The 14,553-nt window shown below is 54.4% G+C and overlaps 4 protein-coding genes across 4 annotated transcripts in view; 2 read left to right on the forward strand and 2 right to left on the reverse strand.

The window, feature by feature from the left end:
- Window positions 1-193: 193 nt before the first annotated feature.
- L3040_009160 (uncharacterized protein) lies at window positions 194-2,664 on the reverse strand (the record flags this gene model as incomplete). The annotated part of the gene is made up of 2 exons (XM_007293966.2): window positions 194-2,550; window positions 2,601-2,664. 2 exons carry the CDS (start codon window positions 2,662-2,664, stop codon window positions 194-196), a joined length of 2,421 nt encoding a protein of 806 aa, XP_007294028.2.
- A 385-nt stretch (window positions 2,665-3,049) lies between these two features.
- On the forward strand, window positions 3,050-4,034 carry L3040_009161 (uncharacterized protein; the record flags this gene model as incomplete). The annotated part of the gene is made up of 2 exons (XM_066155873.1): window positions 3,050-3,236; window positions 3,379-4,034. The coding sequence occupies 2 exons, from the start codon at window positions 3,050-3,052 to the stop codon at window positions 4,032-4,034; spliced, it is 843 nt and encodes a 280-aa protein (XP_066010154.1).
- Window positions 4,035-5,145: 1,111 nt separating this feature from the next.
- On the reverse strand, window positions 5,146-7,746 carry L3040_009162 (uncharacterized protein; the record flags this gene model as incomplete). Its single annotated transcript, XM_007293964.2, has 3 exons — window positions 5,146-7,407; window positions 7,458-7,658; window positions 7,717-7,746. 3 exons carry the CDS (start codon window positions 7,744-7,746, stop codon window positions 5,146-5,148), a joined length of 2,493 nt encoding a protein of 830 aa, XP_007294026.2.
- Window positions 7,747-13,104: 5,358 nt separating this feature from the next.
- The window catches only part of L3040_009163 (uncharacterized protein), a gene marked incomplete at both ends in the record, with an annotated part of 2,157 nt that continues 708 nt past the window's right edge, over window positions 13,105-14,553 (forward strand). Inside the window, 2 exons of the mRNA XM_066155874.1 lie at window positions 13,105-13,265; window positions 13,398-14,553. The exon at window positions 13,398-14,553 is cut by the window's right edge and continues 708 nt beyond it. Coding sequence (XP_066010155.1) covers window positions 13,105-13,265; window positions 13,398-14,553 — 1,317 coding nt within the window. The remainder of the gene's footprint in view (window positions 13,266-13,397) is intronic.

Consider the following 14,553-nt stretch of genomic DNA (forward strand, 5'->3'; position numbering starts at 1 on the left):
CCAGACACCTTGTTGGCGAGTTGCTTCTGCCATGAGATCGAGTCGACAGATATCAAAATTATCTGCCGCCAACCACTAGATAGATTCCTTATATCAGGAATTTATTGCCATCAACAAGCAGAAGAGACAAGAGTTGAGAGAGAGAAGAAAATCAAGATTTGAAAATAGGGATCAGTCATTATCCAATGCCCTATCAACTCTCAGCACCTATTGTCACAACATCGCCGACTCGTATCGTGGGATACTGGCTCTCTTTCGTGAGGGTGTTCGACGGAATGTGACACATGTGAGACCCAAAAAATATCTTAGACTCGAACCTGCGTGTCTTTGCTAGAGTAACAAATGGTTCCTCGTTTTTCTGCGCAGTATCTTGGTCGACGCAAATCATATGGCACCGCCGGCACGAGCCCAGCACCTGGAACCTCTGTGGCCCGATGTGCAAAGTAGTCCAATGATCTTCGCTGTATGGCTCTTTGGTACCAGATTCCAAAGGCGACATCACAATGTTGGCTCGGAAAACCGAGGGAGAGGCAAGCTTCCCGCCAGCTTTGGTAATTTCCTCATTCAGTGCATCGAGACTTGCTCTGTTGATTGCTAAAATTGGACTCTCGTTTGAGAGAAGGATTGGCCTCTTCTGGACTTCGGTGTCTGAGTCTGGGGGAGTTGGGAGAGGTCCGACTCCTGCTGGGTGAAGTGGAGAAGAAATCAGCCTCGGCTTCTGATATATCTGCATGTGTGCCTTCGCATGCCTGGATTTCAGGCCTGATCCTCCAGCTGGAAATCGGGCGAGCGCACAGGAGACACCCAGGATTCTCGTGAAAAATTCGTTGACTTCGTGTTTTGAATATGTGTGAGCAACTATGGCATCGCCACAGACTCGGGAAGGTTGCGCACTACCAGCCGATCCGAAGAACTTCGGATCAGAGGACAAGGGCACCGTGATATTTTCTGTAGAGCCTTGATATCGGATGTCTAAAACGCCCTCCCGGAAGTTGATAACTGGGCGTATCAAAGCCATTTTCGGATGCCGTTTTTGACTCAATGCTTGTCCGGTACCTTGGTGGACAAGACACCATTCTCTGTCCCATGCGAGTCCTTCCGGGCGTACTTCCCAGTCAGTGTTGACTGGGATAGATAAGCCAGCGCAGCTCTTAATCGGGTAGATGGTCAAGCTCTCTACAAATAGCCTCTTCGACCGCAGGCGTGATGGAGAATCTGGAGCGGCTGCAGGGACAGTCCTCTCGACGTAAAACTCCTCCACGAATGATACGAAGGATTCAACGTCTTTCAAAGTGCTCATTGCTCCAACACTAGCCCGGATCACACCAGTAATTTTACCAGAGTAGATGTCTGTCTCAGCTCCGCACTTGAAACCAGCAGAGAAGTTCTTTCGCATCTCCCACGGTTCAAGGTTGAGACAAGCAGCAATACCTCCCGGATTGCAAAGTCCGCCACTTCTGATGTGGAACTTCCGAACAGCAGCAAGTTTTTCAAACTCGGTGTTGCTGACCCAGGCCCCGTTACCATTCACCAGGTTGAACGCAATGATAGGACCTTGCATGCTGGCGAATGACTTCGAAGCAAAACCCTTGGAATAGATTGTGCAGACAGGATTCGAGTTCAAATGCCGTAGCGAAGATAAACCGTCGTATAGCTTCTGGGCCAGAAAAGCTGTGTGCCGAGAGATCTGCTCCATTGATCCGTACAGTTTCTCATGGGTGTCAATCGCAGCATCCAATGCCATGATGTTGTGGAATGGTAGGGAACCATCTTCGAGACTCTCGTGAAGAGATTCGCATTTGGGAACGTGCCATTGTTCCTTATTGCACAGTACAACATCCACAGTTCCACCACCAAAGTATTTCCGTCCCGTCAATATAGCACCGGATTCCTTTCGGACGATCAAGGCACCAAGATCCGGGAAGCCAAATATTTTGTAGAAGCTCAGGACCGTGAAGTCTGGGGCCATACTTGCATTACTCAAATCTAACTGAGCCGTGGAGACTAACGAAGATGCATCTAAGAGGGTATATGTTGAAGTGTTCAATGGGCCATATCGAGCTCTATTGGTCCACGAAAGAGGTAGGCGGCGCCCATCCATGTTCGACTGGGCAGGATACGCGAAGAGGTTGACCCTCGAGTCTGCAGTTTGGTACGCAAGAAATTCCGATCCTGCAAGCCAATTCTCTACATCCTCATCATCCATACACCGACTTGCTTTGGCAAGCTCTCGAGCCCCAACAAGACTTGTGTGCGCGTCTACATGGTAGCCATAGTTGAAGCCTCCTTCGCACTCTCGGAAGGCTTCGATGACCAGTTTTATTCCAGCCGTGGCATTGGCGACGAAGACAAGGTCGAACTCTTCTGGGTCCGCGTTGAAAAAGCGCAAGACCTTCAGGCGAATGTCTTCGATTCGAGTGGTCGATAGTTGGGAGGAGGCAGAAGCTGAGTGAGGATTGCCATACAAGTTGGACATCATGTCTGACATGTATTTCTCCATCAAGGACTTCGAATAAAGAGTGGTCCCGGCATGGTCGAGGTAAACCGAGTCTGAAGATGAAGTTAGTATTGTTTGTGAAGCTGTGGTCTGCAGTATTTACCCTTAAGCATAGGATACTCAGTTTCTCTAAAAGCCTCCACATGGTGGTTGTACGCATCTGCCATTGCCACCTGCAACAGGCAATTGTAGCTATCTGGCAGAGTTCAGACCGCGTCCAAGGTCGTTTCTCTTTCGAGAGAGACCAATCTATCAGAACGATATTTCATGCTTTCTGGGTAGAGTGGCAAAGAAAGGGCGTTTCAGCGACGAGAGAGAAAAGCGGAAGCATCCTCACAATCTTACCGAGGCATCGGGGCTCGCGGCTCGCCTCTTGCCCGACTTTTTGCCAGGCCATCTAATGCCTGAAATACGAGGGACTAAAATGTCATAGCCTGAAATATAAGGCTTGACCATAATCAATTTACTTAGTATGCGGGCATCGCATCGCGACTCTGCAAAATATATTTCGAGCAGGGTTGACAGCATCACCATCACCCTGCTCTGCCCGCCATGCTACGACCACTGTTACCTCGCACACGGCACTGCCTCCGAATCTTCCAACGATCGCTTCACTCAGTGCCAGCTATTAACCCTGCGTTCAAAGATGGCGTTCCAGGACTGCTCTCGGTCCATGGCTTCGATATGGCGTGGACACAGTACCAGAGCTTGATGATAGACAAGCTCAACCTCGTAGCTGGTATGTCAAATTTCTCCTTGCGGTGTATACTTCTACTCGACTGGTCCCATCGGATTGCCCCTGAGCGTCTTCATGCGATTTTTTTTTTTAAAAAAAAAACACCCCCCTTAACTCTATCAACGGTTGACTGACCCCCATAAAGTAGGAGAAACCGCCAACCAAAAAACCGAGACCATAGCCATCAGGTACGCCCGCGACCCCGCATCCGCCCCGATCTTCAACTACGCCTCCATGGCTTTCAACAACCACTTCTTCTTCGAGTCCCTCTCCTCCACGGGCATAGTACCCATACCCGAGATCCTCAGACTCGAGCTCGAGAAGTCCTTCGGCTCCATCGAGACCCTCCGCAAAGAATTTATCGCCACCGCGAACGCCATGTTCGGACCGGGATTCGTGTGGTTGATGCGATCGCCGCGCGGCAAATACAGCCTGCTGTGCACGTATCTGGCGGGCTCGCCATTCCCGGCGGCGCATTACAGGCAGCAGCCGGTGGACATGAACACCGAGGACAGGACCGTGTCGGAATCGATCCGGAGGCTGCAGAGGGAGGGCGCGTCGAATCAGGTTGGGGCCCATGGTCCCTTGAGTCAGGGGAAGTTCGCGCCTGGGGGAGCCGATCTTACGCCAGTGCTGTGCATCAATACGTGGGAGCATGTGTATCTTGCGGACTACGGCGTTGGCGCTGGCGGGGTGGGAGGCAAGAAGGCGTATGCGCAGAGCTGGTGGTATGCAATCGACTGGCAGGTGGTGACGAATCGAGCGGGGCCGAAGCCCTCGACCACTAACTTCCAGATTTGAGAAGGGACGGGTAGATTTGTAGCATATTGGGAAGCTGACCTGGCGTTTGGGCAATGGAGCCGATGTCACGATTGTACAATATTGTACGGGGGACGATATAGAAGCACGGAAGAAGGTATGTAGAGTACCTTGAGAACTCAACTCTGCTGAGTATACACATTGCGCGACGTTGCTAGCCTCCGAACATGGGCATACGGGACTGGAAAACACTGGAGGATTCTCCGAATCACAACTCGAGCGAGGATTCATCCATCCACTCTCCCTACCACTCTCGCAATTTTCCCAACCAGTACAATCCACCGTAACCTACCATCCCACCTGCGTTTTATTCCATCACCACTCCAGAAACCCCCCATCCCCACCCCCCACCTCCCAACCCACACGCCCCCTCGCCTATCTATCTCTTCGTTCGATTCATGTCCCCTCTGTCAGTCCTTTGTCGTATGTACTAGGTAGGTAGGTACGCGCTCTGTATCCTCCATCTCCAAAGCCAGACAAAACCCCACTCCGAGGCACAAATCATCATGTCACGCCCTGGGTATTGTCATCTATCTATCTATCTACCTTATCTATCTAACTATTTTCCGATTCTCATTTTCACTTCGGGATTTCTGCATCCTTTCGGCGTTCAGCGTTCAGCGTTCAGTGTTCAGTGTTCAAATCTTCGTAGACCTGCTATCTATCTACTTACTATCTATCTACAAAAAAGGAGGAGGAGGAGGAGGAGGAAGTAGTGAGGGAGGGAGGGAGTGAGTGAGTGCTCTCTCTATTTCAAAGCTCAATCTGAAAGTGGAATCCAATCTGAATGAAATTCAAGCGAAGCTCAGGCTCGTGGAAGAACCCCCACGCCCCCTCCCCCAAAAAAACTTCATATTGGAATTGAAACGCCCACTAATGCCGCCCGCTGAAAAAATCACTGTCGTCATCATCATCGTCATCGTCATAATCTTCCAAGCGAAGAATACTCGCTCGGAAGTAAACAAGTATAAAAAAAAAAAAAGGTATAAGGTAATGAATCCACCTCCTAAAAATGAGCTACGTCTCTCGTTCTTTCCTTTTCCCCCCCCCCCCCCCCCCCCCCCCCCCCCCCCCAAAGTAGGGACTTTCAGTTTCAGATCACGTTGCCATTGACATTAACCTCGTAGCCTTCGCTCTTCTGCTTCAGGGCCTTGGCAAGCATCAGCTCCCTCATCCAATCGATCCGCTCGTCTCGGCTCTTGACCGCAAAATAGTGCGTCTTGTTCTTCGCGGCGGCGGCGTCCTTGTCCTTGCCCTCGCCCGGTCCGTGGGTCAGCATCGCGCTCTCCCGCTTGCGCAGACGCAGGCCCTTGTCGATGGCCGCCGGGATCAGCTGGAACGCAAAGGCCGACTCGTCCCTCTTCTCCTTGCTGTTGCTGCTGCTGCCGCGCGAGATGCTCATCGCCTTGAAGGCGGCGTTGAGCTTCGATCCCGACGCGAGGGAGGAGCACGCGATGGCGTAGTCGTCCACGTCGATGTACTCCAGGGCCTCCATGGCGTTGGCGTCCTTGTGCATGGTGAGGCGCGTGCCTTTGAGCGTGAAGTGGTGCTCGTGCCACTCGTGGCGCAGCATCTTGGTCTTGCGCTTCTTCATCCAGCCCTGGGCCGAGATGTCGTCGGTGGCGGCGGTGGGCGGCGGTGCAGGCTTGTCGACGGGAGACCAGGGGTACGACTTGGTGTGCTGCCGGCCGGGCTGGTGCGGCGGCTGCGTCTGGATCTGGGTCTGGTGCGCGTGGAACTTCGTTTGCGTGGGTGGTGCGGTGGAGAGGTTCGAATTCTCGTCGACGCGGGGCATGGCGAAGGAAGGCCGGCGGGCGGAAACGCGAGAGAGAGTGCGTGAGAGGGGAGCCGGGGCGAAGTTGGGGTGGGGGTTTGGGATGGGTGCCGGCGAGTGTCGGTAGGACATGTTGGGTGGTACGGATTGGGAAGCGTCTCGTGCAACGGGCCCGAGAGGGACAGCTGTTACTGGGATGTCCATCTCGGAGAAGGGGGTGCCAAAGCGGTGGACTGCTGTTGCTGGGGATTGGGTTGCGTTGCGGAGCTCAGGAGACATCGCTTCAACACGCTCCATACGGTATGGGGAGAAGGCATTGGCACTTGCTGACCGTGGTGGCTGTGGCCGCCGAGGAGGTGGGATGGCGAGTCTGGGAAGGCTGTGGAGCTTCTGGTTTGGAGTTGGGAGCGTTGGGAACATCTCGTAGGGAGGGGACGGAGGCTCTTCTGACGACCACTGCACTTGGTTGTGGTCGACATGCTGGAATTGGAGGAACTGCTTGACGTTCTCCTGAGGGTCGCGTAACTGGACGTTACGGAGGCTTGCCTCCTCCAACTGGCGGAAAGCTGGTCTGGAAGGGCCAAGAACATCAGACGACGCAACGACGGAGGGGACGGCGTCAGAGACCGGACGGATGGCCTCTGCGACGGCGCTGGCTGTGAGTGGATTCCCAGGATCGCCAGCGATCCAGATAGAGCCACCGGCGGGGCTTACCGGGTGATCCCTCTTGAAATTCTCAATGAGTCGCTGTTGCTTCTTCCATTTCGAGCAGTTCTCGCCTTTGGCGCACTTGTGAGGCTTGGGCATGAGTTGCTCAATGCCGACTATAGAGACCGATTCAAGGGGCGAGATGATGTCTGCGGGTCCTCGTGCTCGGTGTCGTCTTCGAGAACTCTTGCGACGCTTCGGCTCCTCTTCCGATCCGCATGCTCCGTTTTCCCTCCTTGACGTGTGTCTGGCCGGTCGTTGAAATGCCGATGGCTGGAACTCCACAGGCGAAATTGTTTCATCGATGGGCGTTGGTGGCTTCGGTGTGTCCGGCACGCTACCCCGGAGCACATGTATCTCGTTCCAGACCTTGGTCCGTTGCCCAAAGGATGGAATGTCAAGCTCTCGGAGGTCCTCGAACTTCAAGGTGGTCAAGATTGCCCCTGAAATATCGTTCTCCTCAAACTTCTCGACTATCGAGGGCTCGAAGCCCGCATCGTACATCCATCTTGCGACCTGCAGAGGTGTCCACAACGCAACCTCGTTCAAGTTCAGATTCTCTACAGCGTCCGTCAGCGAACTGGGATGGCGGTGGTGCCGTGTCGGTATCTCGGGAACCCTCGACGTATCCATTGGCGCTTTCTGAAACTTTGAGGGCCGCGGTGTCATGGGGGACATGGCGAGGTACACCTCCTCCTCTTCTTGCAAGGACGAGTTGACAGATGCTCGGAAAAGATGCGGTCCTCGGGGTCCCTCAACTGCCTTCTTCGTCGTCGTCATGTCGAAGTGGTAATAGTTGAACTCCTCCGAGTTCGGACTCGGTGTGTGTACCTCTTCGAACGAGGATAGCGTTCTCTCACTCCTTCTACTGCCCTGCGTTTCTATTAGTAAGTGAGTGTCGACCCGATACTGAGAGCACTCACCGAGTTCACGCTATGCCGAGGCGAGATGTCTTCAATTTCAATTTCACTCATGTCGTCTTCGAAGTCTGTGTCGAACTCGGTGGCCTCTGACATGGGCCGTGGCGCCAGCGCCTTCATGTTGAAGAATGCATCTTGCGACAGTCCCCTCTGGAACATCTCCACTCTCGGGTCGATGGGTGTCACCGGCGACGATGTGCGGCGCTGATAGCCCGTTAGTGAGTACCGAAAGCCAAAATGGCCAGCAGAGTCCAGAACATACCATCATGTTGTTATATGGCTGGGTGGGCATCTTGGGGAGCGAGGGTACTGCTAGGTGACTAGCTTTTGCCGTTGCCGGACAACTTTCTGAGAGATCCGATGGAGACGACTACCGTGTCACGATGGTATAGGAAACCCCAGACAGACCAAGAGACGGACAGACAGAGGTGGTACGGCGCCAAAGGCCAGAAACATCAAAGGGGAAGGGTACTCGAGATGCCGGCGCCTGCTCGAGTATATATGTATGAGTTGAGCTCAACCGCCCTCGACAGCCAGCCAGCATGGATTTGATGCCGGTATAGGACAAATGTAAATGCGATGTGATCAGCGATCCGTGCCCAATGTTCTGCATCAAGTGGTTGAGTGAGATGAATGATGAGTGAGTGATGAGTGAGTGACTGACTGTGTGTGATTGTGTGTGATTGTGTAAGGTTGTGTGTGTGATGTGACTATTCCTGACCTGTCGAGCAGAGTGCAACTAAGTAACGACCAGTGGGGGAGGGGGGGAAGGTGGACGCAAGCGAGAGACCAACCAGCAACTGCAGCCCGTCCAATGCGGGAATCGGCCAAACCTTGAACAATTACCCAAAACACCCAAATTCCCAAATCCCCATACACGCAAATACCCAGGTCCGAGAAATGCGGTGATTGGCCACCGGGATTGGATTTACGCGCCCACCCTCCGACGCCGGTAGAGCTTCGTCTATCTCGTCAAATCTCATCAGAGAGAGTCCTGCTGCCAAAGATCTGGCTGGCCTCGTCCCAAGTCATATTTCCGGGTTCAGTGACGACCTGGAGGCGAAGTGCGACAAGTCTAATTTCTACCAGCTCATCCAACGCTCGAGGCCAATAGCGACGACGAGGGCCCGTCGGAACTCGAGCAGGCCATTTCAGGTTCATGAAGAGAAGTGGGCTGGGCTGGGCTGGGGTACAAGGACTATCTGGGCAGCAGTGGAGAGATCGGCTGCTCTCCGCCTGGCCCTCTCAGGAAAGAAGATCGCTTGGGGCGGGAATATCAACATTGGGGAAATATGATTAGACTCCCATTCCTCAATCCATGGCAGGCTTAGTGATGCAGTAGCAGCAGCAGCAGCAGCAGCAGCAGCAGCCGAAGCAGATGTCGAGTGATGTGATGTGATTGAAGCTCATCCGGGTTGTGGATTTCGCTTGACTACAAGCAATGCGACGGATGTGAGTGCCTATCTCTTTCTCAAGAAAAAGAAGAAAAAAAGAAAAAGGAAAAAAGAAAAACGAAAAAAAGGAAAAAAAAAAAAAAAAAAAAAAAAAAAAAAAAAAAAACCTTCCCCCTCCCCCCACAAGGATACGTCGAGATCTTCTGCCGGACCAACTCGTCCTTGGCCTGCCGGGCTGGGCTGGGCCTCAACGTTCCACCACTTCTACAACACACCACCTTCACAGTATCACGGTGCGTCAACATCAACCCCGACCCCGCTCCTGTACGCAACGCAACGCACCGCCAGCAGAGGTCTCTCGCCCGGGGCCGCCACATCAGAGGTACTCTCCCTCCCTGGGAATGTCTCAACCTCACCGTCGGTTTGAGGGATTCATCAGTTCAGTCCGGAGGACAGCATCAACAGTACAGTCGATCGACCTATGCACCCACCAGTCACCGCAGATACAGTACCGGTAGTAGTATGGCCCAGCCAGCATGGATGGACTCGAGTCTCAACTCAAAACCCACGACCCGGTCGGTAGTGGCTCCAGCTCCAGCTCCAGCTCCAGCTCTTGCACACTCTTGAGCGAACACCCCCATTGTCTTCCCTTGCCCCCTCCTATGGGCGGCATGACTCCATGCAGCACGACCGGAGCTTCCTGCTATGCTGTTTGGCCGCGGGTCAATACTTGACGCGTTTGTCTCTCCCAGGCCGGGCACTTGCACACTGGCACTCGACCAATTGCTGGACGCAGAGCACTCACACATCGCTCACATGACTGCATCTGAAATGCGGGCGGCCTGGCGAGGACCCCCCCCCTTCCCCCGGAAGAGACCGATCAGATTCGCGGAGGCCGGATGGTGGGTGACCTGAAGGAAGAGCCACGAGCTTGGAGGTCTGAGTGGACCATATGGAGTGAGTGGGCTGGCGAGGAGCGACGATGCTGGGTATCACAATTCGATTGTAGATAGCTATCATAAAGGTCCCGTACCGTTATGTACCGTCCCGTCCCGTCCGCGACTTCTAATGGCCACGCCAGGACCACGACGCGTCCGCAGGCCCGCAGCCCAGCCCAGCCCGGAACGTGCGGAGGAGGCGACGGGAGGCCGCAGCTCCAGCACCCGATTGAACCTCTGTGAAATTAGCGACTCGTGTCGACCTGATCAATCGCATTCGAGAGGTGGTGTCTGCGCCTTTCTATTCGGGCGCGCTCTCTCTTGGGTGTACGGGATAAAGAGGAGAGTTGAAAAGGGAAGGGAAGGGAAGGGAAGGGAAGAAAAAGTCTAAACTGAGTTCGCCATTCGGCTGTCCCCTGTGGAGCGACGACGACGACGACAACGACGGCGGGGGCGGGCGACGACCCTGGATTTCCGTTCACCAGGACACACTCTATTCTGTACTGTCAGCAAGGCGTTGGCCATCTTTCCAGATTGAGTTTCGGTGCTGGGAGATCTTAGTCCTCGTACCATCTCCTAATGGAGGAATTCTAAACGACGAGCCCCCGGTCGCCGCGCCCCGGCACTCGATCTCGCCCGGATTGCTACTGTACTGCACTGCACTGCACTGCACGTACTGATCACGGGTGGCATGAATGCGTTCGGCTTCTCTCTCTACTGTCCTGTGCTGTAGGTACGGAGTACCTAACTCTCTCTGGATGTCTCTCCATCTATCCATGATCTTGCTTATGATGCGCATATGCGGCATGACACGAGAAATTTTTTTCTTTCTTTTTTTTTCTTTTTGGCTTCCATCAAGCGTGAACACAAACAAAGCTTTCACGAAGATCCTGCACGGGTCTCGGGCTGGTCCTGGTTCCAGTCCTGGTTCCAGTCCCGGTTCCAGTGCAGGTCCAAGTTCACAGTCCATATGCAGTGGAGTGATTGAGTGATTGAGTGACTGAGTGACTGAGTGACTGAGTGATTAAGTGACTGACCGACTGACCGACTGATCGACTGACCGACCGACTGACCGACCGACTGACCGACTTAATTGACTGCATTTAATTTTTATGTTTAATATTTAATGCAGTAATGAGGCCACCCGAAATAGATCTGTGTAGGGCGGTTATTGCTTGCATTCTTGACGCTGGGAAGGGGAGTCAATTAGCATTCAATAGTCCATAGTCCAATTTGGGGAGCTTGAAATAGAGTTAAGGCGCAGAGAGAGAGACGGAGGGCGGGGGTGGGCATGGACGTGGACGTGGACGTGGACGTGGAGGTGGGCGTGGATGTAGAGGTGGGCGTGGGCGTGGGCGTGGGCGTGGGCGTGGGCGTGGGCGTGGGCGTGGGCGGAGGCATGGACATGGGCACGGGCACGGGCATGGGCCCCCAGACGAACAGGGACACAACTTGTCAATCGTTGGACGGGAGCATCCGCCCGGGGGTCGACGCTAATGCCGTGTGATTCGCTTGTTTTCTTCTTCTTACAACGACGAACGTCCCTTGCTCTGCTCTCCACCAGTCAGTCCCTTCCAGCCTCTCTCTGCTCTTCTCTTCTAACTTCCCATCCACTCAATGGTCAACGGATACCGGACAAGAGTCAACGGATGCCGGACAATAGACAACGGTCAACACGGACAATACACCATGGACCACGGACAATCAATCAATCAATCCATCCATCCATGGACGACGGTCACGCGATAGCCACACCTCTTCCTCCTCCTCTCCCCTCTCCCTCTCCCTCTCCCTCCCCCTTCCCCCTCCCCCACCCTCTCCCCCTCCCTCTCCCCCACCCTCCCCCTTCCTCGGCCCATCGCAACCAGACCGCCCTTTGACGCGACACGATTCGCAGAGACTCACGATTCGGGGAATAACCACAATGTCTCTTTGTACGACGAGTGACGAGCAACGAGTAACGAGTAACGAGTAACGAGTGAGTGGTTGTTGACTCGGGCATGACGAACCACTTGGCTCCAGACAGACGACCAGCCGACCAGCGCGCCGTCGGTTGGCGACTTGGAAGAGACAGGCAAGCTTCTGCTGCTACTGTACATCCAGCTGTGCCAACCCAATGGGCCGTGAAGCTGAGAGCGCAAGACCGCAAGACCGCAAGTCGGCAAGACGTACTGACGGCAAGCCGGGTGTGGGGTGACAAGCTCTGTCAGTATCGATTGTATCTACGGACTGCATCTACTGTATCGACAACCTTACGGTCGATGCATAATTACCCGGCAAAAGCAGAAGCAGATGCAGGGGCCGGGCCTTGCTTGCTTGCTTGGTCGGCCAGCAGGGCAGGGGAGAGGAGAAGAGCTCTGACGGGACAAGACAAAGTGCATTCAGTCAGTGACTCCGACTCGACGTGGTTCGTCAGACTCGAGTCTGATGGTCCAGAGCCAACGTCTCGACGGATTGGGCCATATTTCCGTGGGCAGCGCGGGCTGGCTGGCTGGCCGGCCGGCTGGCTGGCTGGGTAAATCCGGCGGCTGGGGGCTTGGATGCAGGAAGCGCCTCGCGAAAATAGGTCTGCCATGGGGGACGTCGGTCGGTCTGCTGCCCCTACTGGCTCGTCACAGCTCTCAACCCTGTACAATACCTGGCTCTGGCTTGTGGGTTGTCGCTTGTGGGTTGTCGGTTGTGGGTTTGTGGTGCCCGAGATGGCAATGGCGGTCCCTCCAACCACTCACTCTCCTCGCTTCTGGCCTGCGACAGGACGGTACGGTACTGTAAATAGCAATAGCTGTGAGTCTAACGGCTCCATACATCGCCCCATGGTCCCATGCCGGCCACCACCTCGAGCTAATCCACACGTGTGCATGCGGACAGGACAGGAGCAGCAGCCATATCTGTAGATAGGTCAGATACCTCATTCATTGATTCCCAAAATAGAATCTTTGGATAGTCGACGCTTGCGCTCATATATGAACCAACATACAGCTTCATCCAGACGACGTCCCAGATGCCACGAGAGTTTGAAGCCCAGTCAGTTGTGTGTACCTCGACCTCGCCGTCCGCTTTCCTCATCTCCTTCTCTTCCTCCTCCTAATCCCCACCCCCTCGACACCTCGACCTCGCCATAATCTCGACCTCGACCCAACCTCTCCGTCAAAGATAAGCTGGACTTACTTTGACCCGTCACTCATTATTTAGTAGTAATTTAATCAATCAATCCTTCCCCCGGTCTCGCCAATTATCGCCTTGGCATATCCTGGTCTCCCATCACTTTACCATATCCCACTAGCCTCGAGTCAGGCCTGCCCCCCACTATTTACTCGCATGCGAGGTACAAATGTCAACACAACCCCCTCCACCACAGCTCCTGGCGGGCAGATCGAACGTCGCCATGGCGGTCTCTCAACCAAAGCCCAAGCCGCCTCCCAAGGCAAACACCACCACTCCGAAAGGAAAGATGCAGATGCATCGAAGGTCTCGAACAGGTGGGTGCTGTTTGACTTCTACCTTCTCCTTTCCGCTCATATTTCCCTGCGGTCGTCGCTTAACTCCAGAGGTTGGTTGCACGCATGCTGACTCGGACTTGAACTTGAACTTGAAGGCTGCTACACATGCAGACTACGAAGAAAGAAGTGCGACGAAGGCACGCCAGCCTGCACAGCTTGCAAACACCTCGGCCTCTGCTGCGAGTACAAGCGGCCGATATGGTGGAGCAACAATGACCAACGCCGCAATCATAAAGACAACATCAAGGTGATCATCAAGTGCAAGAAGCTCACCGAGAAGACAACATCATCGGCGCCCAACCAGACCGTGACGCCGGCCCCAGAGACGCCGCCGGGACTGTCGCACTCCCTTCCCGCGTCGGCAACTTACTCGGACTCTCTGGATCGAACGCGGTCAGCTTCCATCGACTCCATTTTTGATTTCAACGCGCCTCCTCACATCGTAGACTACACCGCGTACAACTCGCATATGCACTCATCCCACTCACACTACGCCCCCATGTACCCAGAATACTCTCCGTACGAAATCGACGTGAAGACCGAGAGACAAATGTTCGTCAATGATATTCCTACCCGCCGCGAATCGACCATCTCCACGTTCAGCACCTTCCATCCCCCGCCACCACCCGAGGCCATGCTCCCATCATTCCCACTGGACAGCGAGTGGGAAGGCTCCTACGGTGACCGGAGAGGGTCCCTGGCCGAAGAAGCTCTGAACACTAATCTGTTCGATTTTTCGCACGGTCCCCCGTCCAGCATCCGCCAAGTTGCCATTGAGCTTGACGAGGGCGACCAGAGACTGCTGGACCACTTCATTGTCGATGTCCTGCCCACCGTCTTCCCCGTCCTCGAGACGAATCAACATGGCTCCGCGCGAACGGACTACGTCCTCCCTGCTCTCCAAGGCAACAAGTGCTACCTGCACTGCTGTTTGAGTATTGCAGCGCAGCATTGCAAAGCTACCATGAACATCCAGGGGGAGCAGATCGACAACGACATCATGCGCCACCGCTACGCGACCATCTCGGAGCTCTGCGAGGCTCTGAACCGGGACACCGACCATTCGTCGATCTTGGAAGCGACCCTCGGAATGATCTTCTTCCAGACCTCGGTTGGCCGGTACGACGATTGCCTGCCCGATATCCCGTGGCATCAACATTTCCAAGCGGCCATCTCGCTTGTGCAGAAACTCGAGCTGAACCGAATGGTCTCCGAATCGCACGATCTCATCCAGTTCAACATGACCCTCACGTCCTGGATCGACATC

This window comes from Drepanopeziza brunnea (genome assembly GCF_022702325.1).
Source record: "Drepanopeziza brunnea f. sp. 'multigermtubi' strain 214-2 chromosome Unknown ctg19, whole genome shotgun sequence".
In the NCBI taxonomy this organism is placed as follows: domain Eukaryota; kingdom Fungi; phylum Ascomycota; class Leotiomycetes; order Helotiales; family Drepanopezizaceae; genus Drepanopeziza; species Drepanopeziza brunnea.